This window comes from Monocercomonoides exilis (assembly GCF_001643675.1).
Source record: "Monocercomonoides exilis strain PA203 chromosome Unknown scaffold6-2077815, whole genome shotgun sequence".
NCBI classification, from domain to species: domain Eukaryota; phylum Preaxostyla; order Oxymonadida; family Polymastigidae; genus Monocercomonoides; species Monocercomonoides exilis.
The window spans coordinates 1,862,852-1,885,931 of NW_027150551.1; the positions used below are offsets into that span (position 1 = coordinate 1,862,852).

At 36.7% G+C, this 23,080-nt stretch overlaps 6 protein-coding genes across 6 annotated transcripts; 3 read left to right on the forward strand and 3 right to left on the reverse strand.

The window, feature by feature from the left end:
- Nucleotides 1-77: 77 nt before the first annotated feature.
- Nucleotides 78-5,205, forward strand: MONOS_13617 (putative Signal transducing adapter molecule 2; the record flags this gene model as incomplete). Its single annotated transcript, XM_067866334.1, has 7 exons — nt 78-206; nt 261-370; nt 420-495; nt 539-603; nt 682-744; nt 802-4,109; nt 4,191-5,205. The coding sequence occupies 7 exons, from the start codon at nt 78-80 to the stop codon at nt 4,937-4,939; spliced, it is 4,500 nt and encodes a 1,499-aa protein (XP_067734036.1). The 3' UTR covers nt 4,940-5,205.
- Nucleotides 5,206-8,333: 3,128 nt separating this feature from the next.
- On the reverse strand, nt 8,334-9,053 carry MONOS_13618 (uncharacterized protein; the record flags this gene model as incomplete). Its single annotated transcript, XM_067866335.1, has 1 exon — nt 8,334-9,053. One exon carries the CDS (start codon nt 9,051-9,053, stop codon nt 8,334-8,336), a length of 720 nt encoding a protein of 239 aa, XP_067734037.1.
- A 377-nt stretch (nt 9,054-9,430) lies between these two features.
- Nucleotides 9,431-9,733, reverse strand: MONOS_17080 (uncharacterized protein; the record flags this gene model as incomplete). The annotated part of the gene is made up of 1 exon (XM_067869965.1): nt 9,431-9,733. The coding sequence occupies one exon, from the start codon at nt 9,731-9,733 to the stop codon at nt 9,431-9,433; it is 303 nt and encodes a 100-aa protein (XP_067734038.1).
- A 533-nt stretch (nt 9,734-10,266) lies between these two features.
- MONOS_13619 (uncharacterized protein) lies at nt 10,267-11,066 on the reverse strand (the record flags this gene model as incomplete). The annotated part of the gene is made up of 2 exons (XM_067866336.1): nt 10,267-10,613; nt 10,775-11,066. The coding sequence occupies 2 exons, from the start codon at nt 11,064-11,066 to the stop codon at nt 10,267-10,269; spliced, it is 639 nt and encodes a 212-aa protein (XP_067734039.1).
- A 3,123-nt stretch (nt 11,067-14,189) lies between these two features.
- Nucleotides 14,190-17,949, forward strand: MONOS_10997 (uncharacterized protein; the record flags this gene model as incomplete). Its single annotated transcript, XM_067863489.1, has 3 exons — nt 14,190-14,355; nt 14,457-14,687; nt 14,738-17,949. The coding sequence occupies 3 exons, from the start codon at nt 14,190-14,192 to the stop codon at nt 17,947-17,949; spliced, it is 3,609 nt and encodes a 1,202-aa protein (XP_067734040.1).
- Nucleotides 17,950-21,958: 4,009 nt separating this feature from the next.
- MONOS_10996 (uncharacterized protein) lies at nt 21,959-22,648 on the forward strand (the record flags this gene model as incomplete). The annotated part of the gene is made up of 2 exons (XM_067863488.1): nt 21,959-22,136; nt 22,200-22,648. The coding sequence occupies 2 exons, from the start codon at nt 21,959-21,961 to the stop codon at nt 22,646-22,648; spliced, it is 627 nt and encodes a 208-aa protein (XP_067734041.1).
- Between the last annotated feature and the right edge of the window lie 432 nt (nt 22,649-23,080).

Genomic DNA, 23,080 nt, shown 5'->3' on the forward strand with positions numbered 1-23,080 from the left:
GTTTATCTTTTGTTAGCGTTCATATAGAAAGAGTGATTGCAATATCTAAAATATTATGCTTTGATCTAAAAAAGAAAATGGATGTGTCTGCTCTGTCACAGTTGTTAACTCGGAGCCTTAATCCTATTAATCAAGAACAAATAATGCAGGATATGAAATCCTTTGAGTCTTATGCTGAAAAACCTGGATTTTTATCAGGACTTGAGGTTTTTATATAAATGATAATTATTGTGCTTGAACTCGATATATAAATTTATCAGATGATTTCTAGGCCTTCATCTGTATCTATTCCAGACAATGTTCGTCAATTAGCACTGATTACACTGAAAAACAATATTACAGATTTTTGGACAAATTCTGTCCCTCCAAGGTTTCCTCATGTTTTTTATTTATTTTTTATTTGTCATTGATCATATTAGGGTTTTTTCAAAAGAAGAAAAGGAGCAAGTGAAAGCAAATCTTCTTGCTTCTGTTCCCACTGAACGAAATAATAAAGTTTGATTTTTTTCACAATTTAAAAATTGACAAATGTTAATAGATTGCAACAATGAGAGCGGTTGCAATTTCTGCTATTGCAGTGAAAGAGCTGCCTTTAGGGCAATGGTTTGATGAGCAGATTTTCATTTCACAAATAATTATTATCGAATGAACTATTTTCTATTTTTTTTTAATTATTCCCAGGCCTAATTTGCTTCCATCATTATTACCACAACCTTTTAATCAAAGCGAAAATAGTGAGACTTTGTCCAATTTTTTAATTCGCTGCGAGCGTACTCTTTTCGTTTTTCTGACTTTAATAAGGGAACTTTTAAGGCATAAACAAGCAAAATTGCACGTTTCTCCTGAACAAGCCTCGGGCACACTGATCGATAGAAAAGCATTAGCATTACAGATGGCAGTGTTTGGAAAGGAAAGGGTCTCAGAATTATGGAAAATGTCTTCTGAGCGCTGGACAAATCACTTAAGAGCATTTGTTGGTATTAAACCAGATTCAACGAATTCCTTAACTCAGCAGCCATCGCAATCATTGCCTGCCTTCTGCACTTTAGAAGAATACGAGTTAAACTCGCGTTTGTGTCTCGTCTGTACAAAGCTTCTTTCTCTTTTTTCGCAACTTCCTCTCACTCCAAGCGCTGCACTTTCAAATGAAGCAAATCCGAATCATGCAGGCTTTGAAGAACTGAGAAAGTTTCTGCACAACTTTTTTGTGTTTTCTGCTTTGCAATTTTCTGTGACGTTGTGCCAGCTGCTTAATGAACTGTATACACCTTTCATGCAGCAATATCTGGGCAAACTTAGTACTATTTCATCATCTTCTTCAACCCAATCGATTTCTCCTTATTCTAATTTCACTTCATCCACTTCATCATTCGATCACAATTCAATTTGTGGACAGTTTCTGTTCGAGACGCAATCACCTTTGGCGCTTTTCCATTCTCTTCTTGTTGTGCATCCGGCACTGAAATACCTGAAGTCAGTCATTGGCCTCATCTACTTCATCGCAGAGAACGATCCGCTATCAACACTGCCATTTCTCTCTTCTGCACTTCACTTCGCCATTTCAGCTGTCATTCTGCATTGCTCAGATTTTTCTGAAAGTTCACTTTCTTTCTTCACTTCAATTGTGCAGCAGCAGACTTCCTGTTCGATGCAATCATCATCGCTGTCTCCGTTCAGCTCTTCTTTCGCTCTTCCACTTCGCCTCACTTGGCAGCTTGTTCATTTCATCGCCAAGATCGTCGATGCATTCGACCGCAATTCAAATGCACAGCCTGGTTCACCTGAGGCCACTTCCTGGCAGATTCTGAATGGCGTTCTCACTTCTCCTTTCTCATCGGCCATACCAACCGCATCTCTTCAAAGCTTACTTAAAATATCTTCACCAGCATCAGCTACGCTTTCTGCTTCCTCGTCGACTGTGCCTCAACCTGCGTCTCCGCAAACAGCTTTTGTGCTGCTGCGGTGGATTGTTTTGGAAGGAATGCTTATTTCAAAGGATTCACTGCGCCAATCGCTCATTTCTCCTCTTTCATTTCACAAGGATGACATCGATGGTGATATTAGCGATTGGATAGCTCCATCTTCTTCGTCTGTGGGTTCAACTTCTCCATTGAATAGTTTGTCTTCTTCAGCTTCTGCTTCTGCTTCTTCAGGAGCAACACAGCTGTCTCAAGCAAATATTTTCACATTTAGATCATTAGAAAACTCGTTTTCTGCTCTGAATGCAAATACACTGAGAAGTGAATGTGAAAATCTGTTGTTCTCGTTGATTATGCTGAAGAGGGAGGAGCTGTGTGATGGAGATTTACTGGCTTTGATTACTTCTTCCAATGAAGAGATAAAGACTCTTTTCAGCTGGGTGAGACAGATCTCTTCGATTACTTCGACTCCGACAAATACAGCAAGCGGAGATTCACTTCCAGTTCCAACGCCTCCATTTCCCACGCAGCCATTGAGAGTGTTCATTGCATCTTTGACTTCCTTGATTGTCCGGAGAGAGGTTATCCACTTGGCAATCGGGAAATGTGCATTTGACGTGAGTGATGTGCTTGATGTGCCGACTTTTGTTGCTCAATTTCTGCGTCTGGAATTGGCCATTCAACCGGCAATGCTGACGACTCTGGTTCAATGGTTCCATTCATTCACACAGAGAATGGCTGCATCTTCATCTGCTTCTGCACAAGCTCTTGCTGCATCATCGATTCTTCCTCCGCCAGAAGAGCTTACTTTGTTGTCTCGTGTGCTTCTCACCTTCCTTCGCCACCGTGTTAGCATCGTTTGTGCCCAACTTGCACAGATTATGGCAGATGCAGAGTTACTGAAAACAACTTTTTCCACTATTATTTTCCCTCTTTTGGATGATAGAGAGCCACTTGTTCTGCTTGGAGCATTGACTGCTACAACATATTTCTTCAATGAGGAGACATTTGCACACGATCCTGCTGTTGCGCCGCTGCTGCTTCCAACAATGACCAAAGCAGCGAATATGCTATTTGCTTTGGACTCAACTGCAAATTCAGAAGGAAGTACACGAGCTTTGGGAATGAATACAATGGAAGTTTCTTCGTCATCTTCATCTTCCCAGTCGATGGCTTCGGTGTCAAGTGTGACTGTAAAGATTGTTGAAGATGGCTGCACAAGCACACAACAATTGCAGAGCATCAGCTCTCCTGCACTTTCATCACAAGCAAATGGATGTGCTGCTGATGGTGATGCATCTTTGCACATTCTTTCATTCATGACAAGTCGCGTGGCAGATGTGATTCAAACAATATTAAGCTGCTGTGGAGTTAAAGACGAGCATACGCTCACACAAAGTGAAGGCCGAATCCTCGATTCGATTGCTGGACCGCTTGTGGAAATCATCCAGTCTAGCTGGAAAAGGCACAGTGTCCGTTTGGCATCGGCAGAGACTAATACAGAGATCACAGCATCAGTAGGCGTCTTGTGCTCACTTTTACAAATACTAACTATGTTTGTGAAAGTTGATGGACTAGTTCGAGAGCAATTTGAAGCATTCTTTTTCTCTATTCTGTCTCATTCGTTATCGCTGTGTGCATCTCATACAGATATGGTTACTGAGACTGTGCAGCTGTGGAAAGAATGCGTTACACATTGGAGCAATAACAGTGATGCACCAGAAGCTCACAAAGACTTTTCAGCTGCTTCTTCTGCATCTGCAAATCCTGCCTCTTTACTGCCACAATCGGCTCTGACATCTCCTGCTCAGCAGCTGCTCACGATGTATCATACTCGGTGGGATCCTGCATTACTGCGGTTAATTCCATCTCTTTCTCTTCAAGACGTGCACTCAGTTCCGCTTCTAGCAACCATTCTTCGATGTTCTTTGCTCCTGGACTCTCCATCTTCTCTTGCAGTCACTCTCTGTTTTGCCAATTGTGCGCTCATCCCATCGCTTGTATCAATGGAATGTGAATGGGCAAAGCTTATGAGATGCGAACTGCCTCCACAGACAACCCCTGTCTCACCAATTGTGCTAACCCCAAATTATGCACAGGCTCCGACACTTGCTGGCGGAGTGCCTATGGATTATTCAGTGTCTCTTCAGACAATATACGCTTTTCCCGCAAATATGATTGCAATTTTTGGTTTGTAGTTTTTCGAGATACTTTTTTCTTTATAAAAGACTATTATTTTTTACATATTCAAATGTTTTCGAATGTTTATAGATTTGCTTTCATTATGGCTTCAAATGCAGCCAAATGCTCTTCAACTAGTTTTGGGAACCTTCAATGCGCTTCTTGTGGATTGCCTGACGCAGTGGGGGTGGGTAGGTGCTTGTCCATCCTCTGGGCCCGGAGCTTTGTCGCAACTATCGGCAACACATGCTGCAATGATGGTGTTCTTAATGAGGTGCTATGTGCATCACCAAGCAATATTCTCTTCTAATTTCAGTTCACATCGCTCTCGCCCTGTTTGCTGCTTAAGAAATCCATCGCTTTCTGCAGGCGCGCTGGAATTGTTTGTGAGAGCAATTATGAATTGCATTCCTCTTCTTGACGATTCTCATCTGAGACTTGCTTGCTATTTGCTCTTCTCTTTTATAAAAGACCCTGAAGTCAGCTCAAATAGCACTCTTTGCGTGCTTCTCGTACAAAAAGCTGTTGGCCTTCTTCGTAAAATTTCGTCTTTGTCGACTCCCTTTGATCTTTCATCTGCTTCTGTTATTTCAACTGGATATGGGCATTCTTCGATAACTGCTTCTGATGACGAGGATCTGACTCGGCAAGACTCTTTCATTTCATCTCCGATGTCAAAGAAGTTGATTGAAGTTATGTCTCGTGATCCATCTCTTTCGACAGACTTACGCAATTACGGTTCTGATGCATTGCGATCTGCTAGCTCTAATCCCTCAAGCTGCCTCTCTTCCATTGTTGAACAAATTAAAGTTGAGCTATCATATTTGGGAATGATGTAAATCTCGTAATTCAAGCTTGAATACTAATCGTTTCATTTTCTCATCTTTCAACATTGAAGTTATTTTGATTTGTTCAAAATTCAGCAAAAGCAATTTTAATAAAATGGCTGCTGTTCTTTAAAAGTATTTGACATTTATTCGGTTTATGCTGCTCCAAATTAAACTGCGCAACATTTCCATCTTTGATTTTATTTAGTTTCAAATGTGGAGAATATTTATTTTTTCTTTTAAGTTTTAATAATTATTTAATAAGGAACAATTATGAATATAAACATTACAAAATCTTTTTTTTCCTTACAAAGCTAAAATTAAAATCATTCGATTTGAATCAATGAATAAAAGGAAAGCAATTGACTATCAAAAAGTTAACATGAAAGCAATCTTTTTTCGATGCTCCATTGTTTTGATCTTTTTGAAACTTTCGATAACGCCATAAGTATTAATGATTCTTTTCTCTCTCACATGACATCCAATGCACTTTATCCTTTTGGTTGTATGTAACTTGAGAAAGTGATAACTATCTGACAATGAATATTTATAATTTTTGGAGAAAAGCATGGGGGTGAAAATATAAAATATGAAAACCAAATTATATAGTTTTTGGGGGGAAAAATCGATTAAATTTGCTGCTGAAAAAGAAATTCATGAAAACGAAATAATTTTAGAAATATTATAAATGATTAATTGTTGAGATAATTTCACTGTCCACAGTTATTGAAAGTGTCCACCATAATAAGCACTAACTACATATTCCATAAAAAGGTATTCCAAGCTCAAAGCCCCTATGACGAGAAATGTGGACATCCAACGTCTTTCAGCATCCAATCAGCAAGCTCTTCTTTTCTTCAACGAGTTTCTGCAAATTCTACACAATTCCCATCATTATTCACTTTTTCTATTTTTCACACAAATGAATTTTCTCTCCGCCGATCTGATTCCTTCAAAGCACTGGTGATTACACCTTCAGGAGTTCCAGCAAATTTTCATGCTGCGCCTTCAAAAATGCCTGACTCCACTTTGGTTGTCGCAGCTGCTGCAGATGCTCAGTCTCTCAAAAGCGTTTTATTATTATCATACCACAAATCACCTTAGGAAAGAGAGTTCTATTAAAAACACAGATAGATAATTAGGACAGCAACGAAGGATGAATCACACAAATCATTTTTGAAAGATTTGGTGAAGAGGTTTTGCTGAATGGAATCATCGAAAGAAGGGATATTTTAATGAAGAACCACGAAAGATATCTTCTTTTTTGGGATTCTCATTCTTCTCGGGCTCAGCCAGATGCCTGGCAGAAATTAGTAGATAACAACATTGACGTCGTCACTTTTAATCCTCACAGTTCACACATCACATAACCTCTTGATCGTGGTGTGTTTGTAGTCTTTAAAAAATTGCATCAACTCTCTGTTCTCGTTGTATCCGGATTCTTCCATTTCTCTCAAAAGTGAGGCCATTTCCTATGTTCTTCCACAATCCCTTCAGACAGCATTGCTTCCAGCAACTGTTGTTTCTTTGTTTAAAATAAACGGCCTGCTTTCAAATGAATGTCATTCAATTATCTGGGTGATTTTTTTTGATATCATAAAAAAAGATCAAAAATCGAAAAAATATAATCTATAGTGGTATTAATTGATCAATAAGTTAAATTGATGTTTCATAAGTATTTAGCTTTTATTTCTGTCATATATATTTGTTTTATTTATTTATATAAAAAATCATACCTTTTTGAAATTTCAGTGCAAAAAGATTTTTTTGATCAAGTTCAATAAAAATTAGCCAAAAATAAATAAATAAAACTTCAAAAGAAAAAATTGCAAATTCATAATTGGCAAAATACACATTGCAAAGAGAAAGTTTATAAGAAGAACAGAAAAAATGATAGGAAAACAAAATTATTGAAACTAATTGAACAATAATAGTCATTTTTCTATTTTTTTCCTTTCCTTTATAAGGCCACAAATTTCCATTCATTTTATTCGTTTCATCGAATTCATCAAGCGTTAAACGAAATAGTGGAACATTGGATAAAGTCAAGTTCAATATCTGGATCATCTTCATCGCTTTGAATAAAATCGTTTCTAACAGAGGAACTGATGCTGATGCCTGTGGCAGGCCCCAACAGACCCCATGCGCCACCATCGAGTATGCCCTCAACGGCTTCATTTCCCTCCTCCAAGATGCCTCTCTCACCCTCCTCACCTCAATATTTGTTCCCATCCAAACACTAACTTTCGAAGTGGTTGACACAAAAATCACTTTGGCAATGATGAATTTTTTCAGGTTCTCATATAAATTCTTTCATTTTCCATATCATAGAAAAATTCATAAGCTATCATAGCTTTTTCAATTGGAGTATATATCATCATTATTTTTTACAGAAATCCATACCATCAACAAGACAAAAATATTTCTTCGTCATTACCTCATCTAATTTTTCTTCTCCATCAACTACAAATTAAGCTCATGAAAAAAGATTCATTGCTGTCGTATCTTTCAAAAAGAATATATTCATATATATCAAGCAATTTTCTTCAGTTTCATTTTCTTCACCTTTCCGACTTCAACTTGCTTGCATCCGATTAGTACCAGAATCCCATATAATTTCTCTTCAAATAAGCCTTTTCATCAAAATTGCTCTCCCTTATCGTTTCATTTCTAACTATTTGTTGTGATTTCTTAGCTGCGAAATCTGTTGGAGGCTATTTTTGGAATCCATCCATTCCAAATAAAAATCGCTTCAATAATTTTTCTTTTCACTTCAGATGCTTCAGCCTCGAAATGAAAAAATCAGAATCGATTTTCTTGCTGATTGTATGCCTTCTGATCGGCTTTTCTATTCAAAAAATAGAATCGTTTCCGTTGACATATAATATCAGCTGATATTCATTCTTTGAATAATATTTTCTGTGTATCTTTCTAAATAGCAACGATAGATGATGTCCAGTGCTGAATTCGATTATAGTTGAATGAAAAAGAAGTAGACGAAGAAAGAGCAGTCAGTGAAAGTGGAGAAAGTAAGCCAGAAGCAGCAGGATTGGAAGTAGATGGATGAACAGCTTGAGATAAAAGGAAGGGAGATGAAGAGATTCTGAGCAAAGGAGAAGATTGCTATTGGATGTTCATAAACAATGACGAATTGACAAGTGATGAAGTACAATGAGAAAGAGGATGAAGAGAAAGATTTGTATTTGCAGCAAAATCAGCAGCTGAATCGAAAGGCGCAACCAAATTGAGGGCAGGGTATTTCTGCATCAGATCCATTGCCATTGAATTGTGCGATGTGAAGAAAGAAGCCAACTTTGTAAACGACAGCTACGAAAAGACTTTTGACAGCGCATCTCTTCTCCCAGGCACGCTGTTCTGACTGAATATTCTTATCCCATTCTCCTTCTCAAACAGCAGAGGCGATCCTTACACTGCTTCTTTCTATCCCTTTCTGTGCGTTTCTTCTGTTTCCTCTTCGCAGTTCTGTACAGCTTTGCTTTAGCCCGCTCTTCAGCGCACTCATCAGATTCAACCGAGCCCTCGTTTGCCTCTCTTCGACTGCTGCATACGCAGACACTTCCTGTAACTTCCACACAAATTGCCCGTTTTCCTCGCTTTTGATGCAAACATAACGGAGGGGCACATCCAATTCATCGCTCAAATCTTCCAGGTCAGAATTAGCAAGGTCATTCAGCATGCAGTCCAATTTCCGCTCCCTTGTCAAAATTGGCGTTTGGCTTTCTTTCGCCTCTTGTTGCGCATCGCTTGCCATTTTGATCTCTTTCTGGTTTGTTAGTGTGCCTATCTCAATGTGTGGTTGCAGTATTCCTTGGATGCTGCTAAACAGATTCTTATCTTTTTCCTCTATCTTCTTCGCCATTTTCTCCATTTTTCTGCGCTCTCGCTCTTCTTTCTTCTTTCGCCTCCTCTCTTTCTCTTCTTTCTCCTTCTTCTTCTTCTGTATTTCCTGCAGCTTCATCAGCCGAAGCAGTTTTTCTCTCTGATCATCTGATTCCAATGAATTGAACGTGATTTTCGCCTCTTCATCGTCCACTTTCCCTTTCTCATTCTGAAACTCATCTGGAATCGCTCTTGTCACTTCTTTGTTCAAATCCTTCATCCCCATTCTCACCCAACGTCATCCCACCACCACCACCTGCTCCTCCTATTCCAATTCCTCCTCTCCAACAGCAGGTGATGGTAGCGTTGTTGGCGCACTAACAGCCCATCTTCCCATCTCCATCTCTTGGCTGTCCACAATCAACGCTCTCCCTCCGACTTCTCTTCAATCGCCGTCCATTCGCTTCCCTCGAGCATAGTGTGTCGTTCCAAAGGCGCCTCGTCCTGAAGAATATTGTTTAGGCTGCGGAGAAAGTGATAACGTTGGAGAGTTAATTGTTGTTATGTTCTGTTGCAGCTGTTTTTGTTGTGATTGCGATGAAAGAGGCTCTGGTTTTTGCTCTTCGGAATGTGTTTCTTCTTTTTTGTTTGTAAAAGACTCTTTTATGTTTGTTTTCTTTTCTGCTTCCGTTTTATTTTCTTTGCTTTTGAAGCAGCTTCTTTGGGGTTGTTCATTGAATCCTCCAAAATCACTTCTTCGTTTTCATCGTTATTCGGATCATCATCATCATCTTCTTCTTCTTCTTCCCTGTTTCCGTTTCCATTTCCAGAATTTGTTGTTTCTTTTTCTTCCTTCTCACCTTCTTTATCATCTCCTTCACTTTTTGTAGCATTTTCATTAATTTCTGGTCTTTTTATCGACTCGTCAATCGGCGCTGGAGAAAGCAACAGGTTTGGTCTGACCATCAAAAGCACTTTGCTCACAACAGAATCACGTTGAAGCTCAAGCACTTGGAAATACCGCTGAATCAAACACTGTTTTTCTCTCTGTTTGTGTCCATCTTTCTTCGCTCTTCTTTATCGCTGACTGTGGAGCTGTCGCAAAGGCATTCACTTTCTTCCTTTTTCTTCGATTCCTTCAAAGAATTTCTTCTCATCAATGATAAACTTTCGTTTTCTTCTGCTTTTGCTTTATCTTCTTTTTCATTTTCATCATCATTGTTATCTCCTTCATCAACAGGCTTTAATGCCTTTATCAACTTAATTTGTTCTCTTGTTCTTTTTTCCTCTCTTTTCTTGTTCCTTGCTTCTCTCTCTCTTTCCTTCGCTCTCTCTTTCTCTCTTCCTCTTCTCCAGATTCTCTGCATACCGCTCCACCATCCGAAACTCTGCAAACAGCGGAAGCGCCTCAAACACATCTGGTGGGAGAACAAAATATTATCTTTTCCTTCTTCTTCCGAACTGTTGCTGCATCCTCCTCATCTGCTGCTCTTCTCCTGTCAGAAATCTGTTTCTAGAAAAGCGCAGCAACGAAGAAGAAGAAGAAGAAAAGAAAAAGAAGAAGAAGAAGAAGAAGAAGAACGTGAAGCACCAGAAGCACCAGCCACTTGTGCACAGCGGTTGAGACAGCGTCGGAGGAGGAGAGGATGCATTGCTCTTTTGCGGCGAGCCATTTCAATCTTAGAGCGATTAGGTGGCTCGATGTGAAGAGAGAGGTCAGTTACAGCTGGAGAAGATGGAGAAGATGAAGAAGATGAAGAGGAAGATGAAGGAGAGAAAGATGGAGATAGCTGACAAAGAGAAAGAAAAGATTCATTTTGCGTTGAAGAAGGAGATGTTCCTGTTCCTGTGCCAACGCCAGCAATTGAATAAGTAAAAAAGGTTTATGTTGAATTTTGATTGCTTTTTCTCTGTCTTTGTCTTCGAGGCACATAAGATGGATTCAGATCGCATCTGACTGAAAAACGGACAATTCTCTGCTCGGAATGAGGCTGTTTGCAAGCGAACCGAATCTTCTTCGCAGAATGCCATCTCCGTTGTTCAGCACTTGCTCAAAGAGGAAATCGTCAACGAGAAAAGTTGCACAGTCAGGAAAACCAAATGTGTTGATCGTGTTGGAAGATGAGTAGTTTTCGAGTGTCAATGGATTGACTCCACGTTCATCGACTGCCTCGTCTGTGTCAAGAAGCTCCACCCAATCGCCTAATAGTTTTAAATCAGGAAATTTCTCTCTTTTCTCTTTCTCTTTCTCTCTCTCTTTCAGTTTCTCCTTCCACTTCTCCTTCTCTCTCTCCCTCATTGCTGTTATTCGTGTTATTCCTCTCACTCCATTTCCTCTTTTTCCTTTTCCATCTTTCAAATTATTCCCATTCTCATTCATTCCAGTAAAAATAGCCAGCATCCTCTGCTCTTTGTTCAATATCTGCTTGTTTTTCTGCCCCCATCTCAGTCTGTTCTGTCTCAATTGAAGTTTTCTTGTGTGAATGTTTGAAAATTCGTTGTCTTCATCAAAAAGAGGCGGCGGCGGAGGAGGAAAATCACGTGAAGTTGAATGAGAAAGAAGCTATTGAGTGAGAAAAGAATGAGGGAGAGAAGGGATGTGTGTGAGAGAAGAGAGAGAAGGGAAAGAAGGAGAAAGGGAAGAAAGGGAAGACGATAAAGAAGAAGTGGAGATGGAAGGAGTTGATAGAGAAAGAATAACAGAAGAGAAAGAAGAAGGTTTGAGGGATGTTTTGAAGCTAAGTTGTGGTTGTTGATTAAGATGCTGATGTTGATGATGACGAGAATGAGAAATGAATAAGAACATGAATAAGAAAAATTAAAAGAAGAAGGAGTGCACGATGTGTTAAATGAGTAAATGCCCGTTGGATGCAGATGATGAATAGAGGCAGAAGAAGGCGAGAAGAGTTGAGTGGCGAAATGGTAATGGAAAGAAGAGGAAAGAGGAGAAAGAGGAGAATATTGAAGAGCCAATGAAGAAGGAACAAGGGAAGATCTGTTGGTTGAGAGAAGGCGGTGAATGAAAGGTGAATTGAATGAAAGAGAAGGATTAGGAGGATGAAAAGGATGAGGTGGAGAAAGAGAAAAAAAAGAAAAAGAAATCGTATGATTTGATGTTGATATATTTGATTAAGAAGAAGAAGATGATGATGAATGAATGTCTTGAAATGATTAATTGTTGGAAATAAAGAAGATGAGTGTCAATTTACATCAACTGAGATATTCATTGAAATTCTCTTCTTCCCTTTCTTTAATGTTCTTCTGGTAAGCAGCATCCACTGAATCTTTCGCTCAATCAGTTAACATCTCTTTCTTTCAAACATAAAATTGAAAGAATTTGGCATTTTTTCATTTCTCCTTTCAAATTCCATCTCTTCCACATTCAATTCCCCTTCTTCACAAAAAAGCATCTTTCCTCAAAAATAATTCTTCGCCAAAGCCCAATGTCAGGTATCTTCGAAATATCTCGCATTTCATCTATCTGTATTTTTCTTCCTTGCTTTTCTTCATCTTCTTCAAAGCCATATAATCCTTCGCTTTTTCAACATCCTGAATGAAAAAATAATAATCACTTCAAAAAACAACAACGATGACAAACCTTCTAATCATTTTTATAGGCAATTTTCTATATTTTATTCCATTGACAAAGCTCATTTCCCTCCTTTAAAAATTCATTATTCCTTCCTTTTTCAAGTATTTCTTCATCTGATTCGCTAATCGTCCTTTCCAGAAGTCATTTTCTCATTAAGTGCATCGATTTCTGGTTCTTCTGAAAAATGTGAAACTTATGTATTTTCTTCAATTTCATCTTTCTCATTGAAAAATATCCTGTTTTTCGTCTGAAAATATCATCTCCAATTCCCTTCCCAATCTCTTCATCCTGGGCACTTTCCATATGAATTCGCTTTCCCAACTCGATAGTTACCCTGCACAATGAGATATCCCGCTTTCTTTCATTTTCATTCATTTCCACCTCCTGCCATGAAAGGAACACAAAAAACAGTCTACAGGTTAACATTCATATATAGAAAAATAAATAAAGAACAAACTGCCCTTCAACTGTTTTTTGCCAAACAGCTTCATTTCCACAGCCATCATACAAATATTTTCACTTAAAACAAAGAAAGAACACATGTTGATTGTCTAGAAGAAAGCTTTGTTTTAAAACATGTGTTTTTATCATAAAATAACAAAAAACAAACCTCGATACAACGTCAATGTGGAGAAAAATTGTTGAAAGAACATTTTGAAATAAAGTTATGGAATTTTTTCTCATTGAAAAGAGTTCAAAACACATATTTTTTAAACCAATTATAATGAATAATGTTGTTTTAATAATTATGAAGCGTATGAACACTAATAGAATATAAGCATTTTCTCGTTCTTGAAAGAACAAAAAAGCGAAAAATTTTCACAGATTTTTGATCTGAAAATTTGAGATACATTTTTCGAAAAAGAGGTCACACCTTGGTGCCCGCTTTTTTGACATGTTTCACGCACCTTCATAACAACAAATCGATTCGTGCAAAAAAAATGCCACCCAAGGTGTGACCATCGTGGGATACCTTAAAAATATTTTTTCCTAATGATCATATCCATAATTTTTTTGAATTAACATCCAATTGTCTGACTTTGGTGTTATGAGACGATTAATTTTTCATCCATTGTCTGCACAAAATGTTAACATTCTGACATAATTTTGTGAGATATTTTGTTGTTTCTACGTTTTTATTAGATGAAATTTTTATATTTGTGATGTTGAAAGTTTTTGCAATGAATTTCTTTTTCTCTTTTAAGATTCTTCAAATTTAAAAAAAACAAAAATAAAGAATAAAGTATGAATGATCTTTAATAGTTTACCAAAAGTTTATTAATTGATGAAAAAATGTTTCATCATTATAGTTCAAATAGAATTATTACCGCATTTAATTTTGAACGAATAAATCGAAAAAACATATAATTTCTTCAAGGCTGTTTTTGTGAAAAAAATATTTTTTTCCATAATTTCAAATATTTTTATAACTCATCCAAACATATATATTAGCAATTTTGTCAATTGAATTAATGAAAAAAATCATAAAGTTTTACCAAACTTTCATCTCTCATAAAATTTTTTCTTGAAAAAACATATTTTTAGCTGAAATCAAACAACTCAATATTTATTTAAAAAAAAGAAAAGAAAATCAGTTAAATATTAAATTTTGTTGATAATCAAATTTTTTGTATTTATTTTTTTTTATTTTGTCATTTCATTTATGAGCTTTTTGTATTACTATGAATCTTTTGAGAAAATAAAATTGTGAGAAAGAAAAAATAAATTGAAATAAATAAAAATGAAAATAAAAAAAACAGTGAAGGATGACGGAATTTTAAGGATTTTTTCATATTAAAAATTCCATAATAAATTAAATATTTCACAAAAATGTCTTTTTCAAAACCTCAATCAACTCTTAATTCACGATCAAAAATTCTTTGGAAAGAAATTGAACGCATCGGTGGAGATGATGTGGATTCATTGCTTGTCTATCTATTTTACAACTACAGGCAATCATCTTCTGTAATTAACGATTTGTTGAAGACATTGAACGGTTTGATTTTTATTTTTTCAAGTTTTATATAGAAAAATTTATGGACTGTCATTGTTGTCATTTTCTTATTTATTTACTAATTATTTATATTTTTTTAACAGAATATCACATAAAGCTGCTGGAGGACCTGTCTGTGGTGTACAACAACGCTCCGTTGCACACTCAGACAACAATGCTACAAGCGCTGTCCCGCAACACATCATTATCCGATTTACAGGACTATGGATATGATGTTACGGAGGGAAAATTTATTTATGCGAAGCAAACGCTGAAGAAAAACCAAGGATTTATCATCCCGCCTCAGAAACCTCAACTTCCGTCTTGCAAAAGTGGTTTGTTTTTATTTGAATTTTTTTTGAATAATTTTCTGTGTTTGTTTTAGGCTTAAATGAACAGGATTGGGAAAAGGGCAACAACTGGATGTTAGCCCATTCAACTGAAGCTTCAACTTCTCTCCAATCGGCAAATAAAAAGCAGCGAGCAGAACCGGATTATGCAAGATTTATTGATGAAGCAGCTTGGGAGGAAGAAATAATCACAGAAAACTCTTCTTCAAATAAAAAACAATCTTCTTCTTCTTCAACATCATCTCAACAAAATAAAAAGTTAAATGTCGTTTCAGAAAATAATTCTTCATTAACAAATTCTTCACCTTCTCAACATGTTGATGCTCCAATCAGCACTCCAATAAGGAGAGAAAGGGGATCAACAAAAAGAAAAATTAACAAATCATGTCATAAACGTCACTCGTCTCCTTCACCCATTTCAATTCACAAATTCTTCAAAACAAAACAATCGTCATCCACTTCCTCATCTTCCTCATCTTTCAAAAAGAAACAAATAGTAAATACACATTCTTCTTCCATTGAAGAATCTTCAACTTCCTATTTCAACGATGATGTGTGGGTTAGCGATCAATTAATTGATTATGCCACTTCACCGACTCTAATTCCACCACAAGCATTTCGAAATCTTCTTTCATCATTTTCAAAATATTGTAATACTTCATCTTCTCAACATAACACACTAACAGATGAAAGAGATGTAACACTTCATAATTATTCTCCTCAAATCATGTCTAACAGCAACGCAATGGATGTTCTTCCTGCAATTCAATCTCCTTCCCTCTCTCTGTCTTCTTCTCATTCTTATTATTCTTCAAAAACATTATCAGAACTGTCAAAAGGATTACTGAATTTGGGAAACACCTGCTATTTTGCTTCTCTTCTTCAATGCTTCTCTTCTGTAATGTCACAAAAACCATCTTTATTCAAAAATCAAACAGCAATGAAGAACACATCTTCGTGTGTTATTAATGTTTGTCAACAATTGGCAAAAGATGGAACGACTGTGCGTTCGTGGGTCCCATCACTGATCAACAAATGGGAAGACTTTTGCGGATACAGCAGCAGGCAGCAACAGAATGTGATAGAAGCATTTGAAAATCTTCATCAACTTCTTCAAGATAATAAGATATTTGAAAAGGATACCTTCAATCCAGTGCTCATTACACATTTCAAATGTCAAAAATGTCAAAAAGTTTCTAATCATTTTAATGAATCTTGTTGCAATGTTATCATCAATACATCATCACCTCACAAAGGTTTATCTTCACTTTTTGCTACAGAAATTTTGGATGGAAAGAATAGAGTCTATTGCGATTTTTGTAAGGATAAATGCTGTACTGCTCGATGGGAGGAAATGGCTGCATTTCCAGAGGTGCTAGCCCTCTGTCACGAATGCACCGATTCTGCTAGCTCTGCTCCTTCAAGAACGCTTATGATTGAAACTGATCGTGTTAACCAGCGATCGTTTATCAAAGGGTTTTCAACAAAAAACGTTCACCATTTGCAAAAGAACAATAAGGAAATCATGATTTATCATCTTATTGGGCAAATTCTTTTCAAGCGTCTGGATCTCCAAAATGGACACTACATCGCCGTGATAAAAAAAAAGAGTGAAAACGACTGCAGATGGAATATCTGTAATGATGCTGATGTTACAGAACTGAACATCGACAATTGGACAAAGGAATGGAAGGATCTTTATGCTCAAGGTTTCACTCCGTCACTCTCATTCTATATCAAAGAAAAAACCAAACCAACTTTTTCAACAATTCAGTTCGGTGGTTCCTCTTCTTCATCTTCTTCAAAAACATCTAATAATAACACTTCAAATAACATATCGTCATCATCATCATCATCATCATCATCATCATCATCATCATCATTCATCACACCACCTCCTCGAACAGCTTCCATTCCACAACTTTCTTCATCAATAACAACTGACTATGGATTAGAAGCTTTGAAAGAAAGAAGAAAGAAAACGGGCATCTTTTCTCCCAATGAAAAGAGATTAATCTTCAAGCCCAAGACAAAATTATGGAAAGAGTTTTCAGAAGAAACAAAAATCAAAGTTTCTCTCTCACATTTCTACAAACTCACTGCCAACTTCTCCAAAGCGAAAAGACGAACCGACCTTTGCGGAATGTGTGAGAAGTTGGACTATCTCGAGAACAAACTTAAATCTTCTCAAAACAAAAATGGACTTTCTTCTGCCGAGTTTCACACACTCAAACTTCTTCGTCAACATCGAGTTGTTGCAGAAATGCAACGAAAACATTATCAATCGACAGTCGACAATCTGAAAGAAGGAGAAGCAGTTTTCGTCTTCGACTTCAAAGAAAAATGGAAACTTCCCATCAGAAAGAACCAACTTCAACAAGAATTCTTCAACTATCAACAAGTATCTCAATTCACAATCATCTCTCTTCAAAAAATAAAAAACCAAAAAATAAAACGAACATTCGACTTCTTCTCCGACTGCCTTTCAAATGATCACAGATTTGTTATTGAGTGTCTGGAATCTGTGATCAAAAGACACTTCTTCTCAGACACTCACACTTTTAAGTTCTTCTGCGATTCTGGACCACACAACCGAAATCGCTTCCTTCTTCACTTCATCCTCTCAAAACAATCCAAACTTCTCAAAAAGAAAAACACTCAACTCAACTTCTTCGCTGAGCACCATGGAAAGAACATCTGTGATAGTGAATTTGGTGCACTTGTGAATACAATCAGCAACAACTTATCAACTGAACACATCACTACACTTCATGACTTAATCAACTTCTTCGACAACAATATGAACATATCAGCATCTGCTTCTTCAACTTCACAACAAGACATTTTTGAATCATCCTCAACTAATTCTTCTCCATCAACATCATCTGTCAATGACTCTGTGCACGAGAGGTACTTTGAAGAGTATGTACCATCTCAGCAAATTTCATGGCCATCACTGTCAGTCCCTCACATGAAGGACTACTTATACTTTGAGCGCAAGGGCTCATTTGTCTGTGCTTCAGCTGTTGGATATCTTCCTCAACGCTCTCTGGTTGCCCTCGAATCTTCGACTATGAAAGAAAAAGTTCAACGTTCAAGAAAGTCATTTCACTCTGATATCACATCATCTAACTCTTCTCTTCTTTCTCAATCTTCTCAAGATCTTCTTTCAAGGAGATTTGAGCTTCTTCTTGACTCTTCATCTATTAATGAATCTCAAAATTGTTCTTTTGGTGTCCCTAATTAAGAAACTAGTTGTTGTGCATGCTTAGCTGGCACTCTATCGGAAGGGTGCTTGACATGACTGTTCGTATTAGATATTGCAGCCCGAAGGCTGCAATATCCGGACCTGGATACGACGAACAGCCTCCCAGGTGCACAATAGTTAGAATCCGATTGTTTTCTTGCGGTTTTTGTCCCTATATTGTCCCTATTATTGAATTTGTTATTGTCCCTTTAATTATTGTATATATCGAGATTCATTAATATGAAGGGTTGTGAAGGAATTAACTGTCTTTGAGTGAGGTTTTTGGAAGAGAGAGTTGTTGAGAGTGTGAAATGTTGTTTTATCACGGTGTCTGTCTTTTTTCTATGTTGGATTTGATCTTTTTGAGTCAAAGAAAGAGAAATATCAGAAAGGGGTGAGTGGATGGAAAACAAAAGAAAAACAGTCAAGTTTGTTTTTGAACTTAAAATATTTGTACTCTTTTGTGTTTTGTATTGATTATGACACCATGAATTTGTTGACATAGTATTGCTTTTTGTTGAATCTTTTATTGTTCAGAATCTTTGGTAATTTGATAATGATGAGTGAGAATTTCGAGAGAATGAAATTGAAAATGAATAAGTTTGTGTTAGCTTGAATGAACAAGATGTTAATATTGTTCATTTTGTTTATCGTTTGATGTTACAAAAAGATTTTTGAAATTGATTTTATTTGTTTTGTTTTGTTTTTCAAGTGTTTCAGTTTTTTTGTTTGTTTGTTGTTGTTTCAAAGAATCAATTCATTTATTTAGAAACATATCCAACATTGTGCAAAGAGAACTTGTTTGATTACTGAAAAAAAAATTGATCAACAATAATACACAACAATAACGTTAAAATTTCAATTCAACGAAATTCATAATTGATTTTTAAAAAACAAACTCAAAATAATATCAAAGAAAGATAAAACAAAACAACAAATTTGTAATTCACAAAAAATAAACAAAATTCAAAAATGACATTCAATAAATGATAAATTTGTAATAATTTAAAAATCAAACGAATATTGTTTTTTCTAAAAATTACAAATGACAAAAAAAATTCGAAAATAAAAATATAAAAAAATTATGGATATGATCATTAGGAAAAAATATTTTTAAGGTATCCCACGATGGTCACACCTTGGGTGGCATTTTTTTTGCACGAATCGATTTGTTGTTATGAAGGTGCGTGAAACATGTCAAAAAAGCGGGCACCAAGGTGTGACCTCTTTTTCGAAAAATGTATCTCAAATTTTCAGATCAAAAATCTGTGAAAATTTTTCGCTTTTTTGTTCTTTCAAGAACGAGAAAATGCTTATATTCTATTAGTGTTCATACGCTTCATAATTATTAAAACAACATTATTCATTATAATTGGTTTAAAAAATATGTGTTTTGAACTCTTTTCAATGAGAAAAAATTCCATAACTTTATTTCAAAATGTTCTTTCAACAATTTTTCTCCACATTGACGTTGTATCGAGGTTTGTTTTTTGTTATTTTATGATAAAAACACATGTTTTAAAACAAAGCTTTCTTCTAGACAATCAACATGTGTTCTTTCTTTGTTTTAAGTGAAAATATTTGTATGATGGCTGTGGAAATGAAGCTGTTTGGCAAAAAACAGTTGAAGGGCAGTTTGTTCTTTATTTATTTTTCTATATATGAATGTTAACCTGTAGACTGTTTTTTGTGTTCCTTTCATGGCAGGAGGTGGAAATGAATGAAAATGAAAGAAAGCGGGATATCTCATTGTGCAGGGTAACTATCGAGTTGGGAAAGCGAATTCATATGGAAAGTGCCCAGGATGAAGAGATTGGGAAGGGAATTGGAGATGATATTTTCAGACGAAAAACAGGATATTTTTCAATGAGAAAGATGAAATTGAAGAAAATACATAAGTTTCACATTTTTCAGAAGAACCAGAAATCGATGCACTTAATGAGAAAATGACTTCTGGAAAGGACGATTAGCGAATCAGATGAAGAAATACTTGAAAAAGGAAGGAATAATGAATTTTTAAAGGAGGGAAATGAGCTTTGTCAATGGAATAAAATATAGAAAATTGCCTATAAAAATGATTAGAAGGTTTGTCATCGTTGTTGTTTTTTGAAGTGATTATTATTTTTTCATTCAGGATGTTGAAAAAGCGAAGGATTATATGGCTTTGAAGAAGATGAAGAAAAGCAAGGAAGAAAAATACAGATAGATGAAATGCGAGATATTTCGAAGATACCTGACATTGGGCTTTGGCGAAGAATTATTTTTGAGGAAAGATGCTTTTTTGTGAAGAAGGGGAATTGAATGTGGAAGAGATGGAATTTGAAAGGAGAAATGAAAAAATGCCAAATTCTTTCAATTTTATGTTTGAAAGAAAGAGATGTTAACTGATTGAGCGAAAGATTCAGTGGATGCTGCTTACCAGAAGAACATTAAAGAAAGGGAAGAAGAGAATTTCAATGAATTTCTCAGTTGATATTAATATGCATTCATCTTCAAAATTCTCGATCTTCAATAACCTCAAAAATGCACTTCTCCTTTTTCTTCAAATGAGTCAAAGCCATAACTCAGATCTTCTCCTTCTTCCTTAACCACCTCTTCCTCTTCTTTCTCAACAAAAGCAAACACTGTCACCAGAGAAAACACATCTTCTGAGGCACTGATTGAGATGAAGGCTGAACTGGAGATGAGCTTCGATTCGACTTTTCGTTTTTTCACCGAATGTTTCGTGAGCGGTGCAGTTGTTTGCGTGTTTGAGGACAACGTGGCAGCGAGAAAGCACAGCATCTTTCAGAACAAGCGGCAGCGAGGAGAAATGGCAGGAAAGCAGATGAAAAGAGCGAGAAAGGAGAAGAGAAGAGAAGAGGGAGAGGAGGAAGATAGAGTAAGATGAGAAAATTATAAAGAGGACGAAGAAGAAAAAAGTGATGCAGAACACAAAAAGCGAAGATACGAAGAAAGTGCAAAACGGAAGATATAGAAAGAAATGAATGATGAACTGAGCAAACTACGAAAGGAAGAATTTGATTGGAGCAAATCGAACAATTTTTGAGAGCAGGTGATCATAGACGTAATTGAAGACAGGCTTAATGATGAATGAGAACAAAATACCGAAAAGAAGGTGAAGTGAAAGGAACACAAACAGAATTCGTCACGAGCGCTGGACATAGATACAAGAAATCATCGGAATACACCATCATTATCTTCTTCTTTTTCTCCACAAATTTATTCTCACCATCGATCTGCTTATTCGGACTCCTTCTACGAAGCGAGCGAAGATGAAAAAGACGAAGAAAACAACGAAGCAAACGACACTACAGATGGCTCAGATTATCCTCCACATGCGCGTCAGTCGGCAGAACGAGATGTTCGAATGGATTTTGGCTCAACCTGCGTCTTCAGAGCGATTCAAGTGCGACATTCGCTGATGGTGCAGCAAAGTGAGTTCACAGTAGGCAATTTTGTGGTATGTGCGCTGTCAATTAGATATGTGTCTTTTAGAGAGGAGGAAGAAGAGGAAGAGAAGGAGAAGGAAAAGGAAAAGGAGGAGAAATGACTGAAAGAGAAGAAGGATGAAGAGAAGGAGAAAAGAAAAAAGAGAAAAAGAAGGAACGCAAAAGAAAAACTGAAAAAGGACTGACTTTTCGAAATCCGAAGGGAATGCAAGGGATGAGAATGCAAAAAGAACAGAGAGTGCCTTTTTATCACAAATTATACAACAAAAGATGTACGTCAACATCATCATCACTTGCAAGTTTCGATAAATCTGACGCAAATGAAAGCAAAAAATCTTCTTCTTCGTATTCTTCTTCTTCATCCAGCCAAGTGATCTATACAGCTTGTTCTCCATACACATATTTCACCACAAATGACTTGGCGCTTCTTCTCTCTTCATTCAGCAGTCATTTCAAACGATTCTATCACAGCATAAACATTTTGGGAGGAGCTGTTACTTCGATAAGGAGAACACATCACCAATTGATGGAAGATGATTCTGAAGTATCTTCATTAAATGAAAGCGTTGAAGAAGAAGAGAACAAAGAATTTGAATCATCTCAAAATCCCAAAAAAACATTCACACAAATCTCAAAATCACACTTCTTCTTCTTCTTCCTCTCTTTCTCTTTCTTCTCCTCCTCATTATGTTGACCATTGTCTTCGTCTGATCAACCGACTTGCGTATGTGATGAGTGTGCGGACGCTGCATCTGGCTGAGTGGCAGGATGTGACACGTTCATTGCATTGAGGAAAAGAGTTGGTGAGATGTGAACATACGGAGAATAACTTTGAGCAGGCAGATGTGAAGCAGGAGAAGGAGAATGCAGCGTGGAGGAATAGAACGCGCTTTGAAGAAGGAGATGCAGAAGAAGAAGAAGAAGAAGAAGAAGAAGAAGAAGAAGAGAAAGAAGAGAAAGAGGAGAAGATGAAAAAGGAAGAAGGAATTGCTTCTGCGACTGCTTCTTCTTCTTCTTCTTCTTCTGATAACAGCAAGATCGATTCAGCTACTCTATCAGAAGAATTCAGCAACTTTCAGCCAATACCGGGCAGGCGAGTGAATATTCTTCAGAAGATACCTTTCAATCAAAAGAACTTCAAAAGAAGAAAGAGCAAATATGATGAAAACAATGCTTACATAAATTTTATTGCTTCAGCCATTGATCAGTCAAGACATCTCAAATTCCCGTTTTCTGGCCCACCCTGAAGCTCTTCTGCTCACCCACTTGTTCACCAACTTCCATCAAATCAATCCTGTTTTTATTCTTTTTGTTCCTTGCCTAACTCTTCCCTCGATCTCTGATATCTTCCATCCATTACCCATCAAAGACGACTCAGAAAACAAACAGTATTCTTTCACTGTGCAATATCGCATCATATATCTGAAGAATGCAGTATCGATGATGCCTGTCAGACTGGGGCTGGAGAAGATGCTGCGTGCTATTAACACACACCTGCATGTTGTATCTCACAACCCATGTGACAATGACCATAAAAACATAGAAAATAACTTTATCCTATCTGAAACTGCTTCAGTTTCTTCTTCGTTCCATTTCCCTCTCTCTTCCTCTTCTTCTTCTTCTTCTTCTTCCACATCCCATTCCATTATATCATCATCTCTGATGCATTATCCAATTTG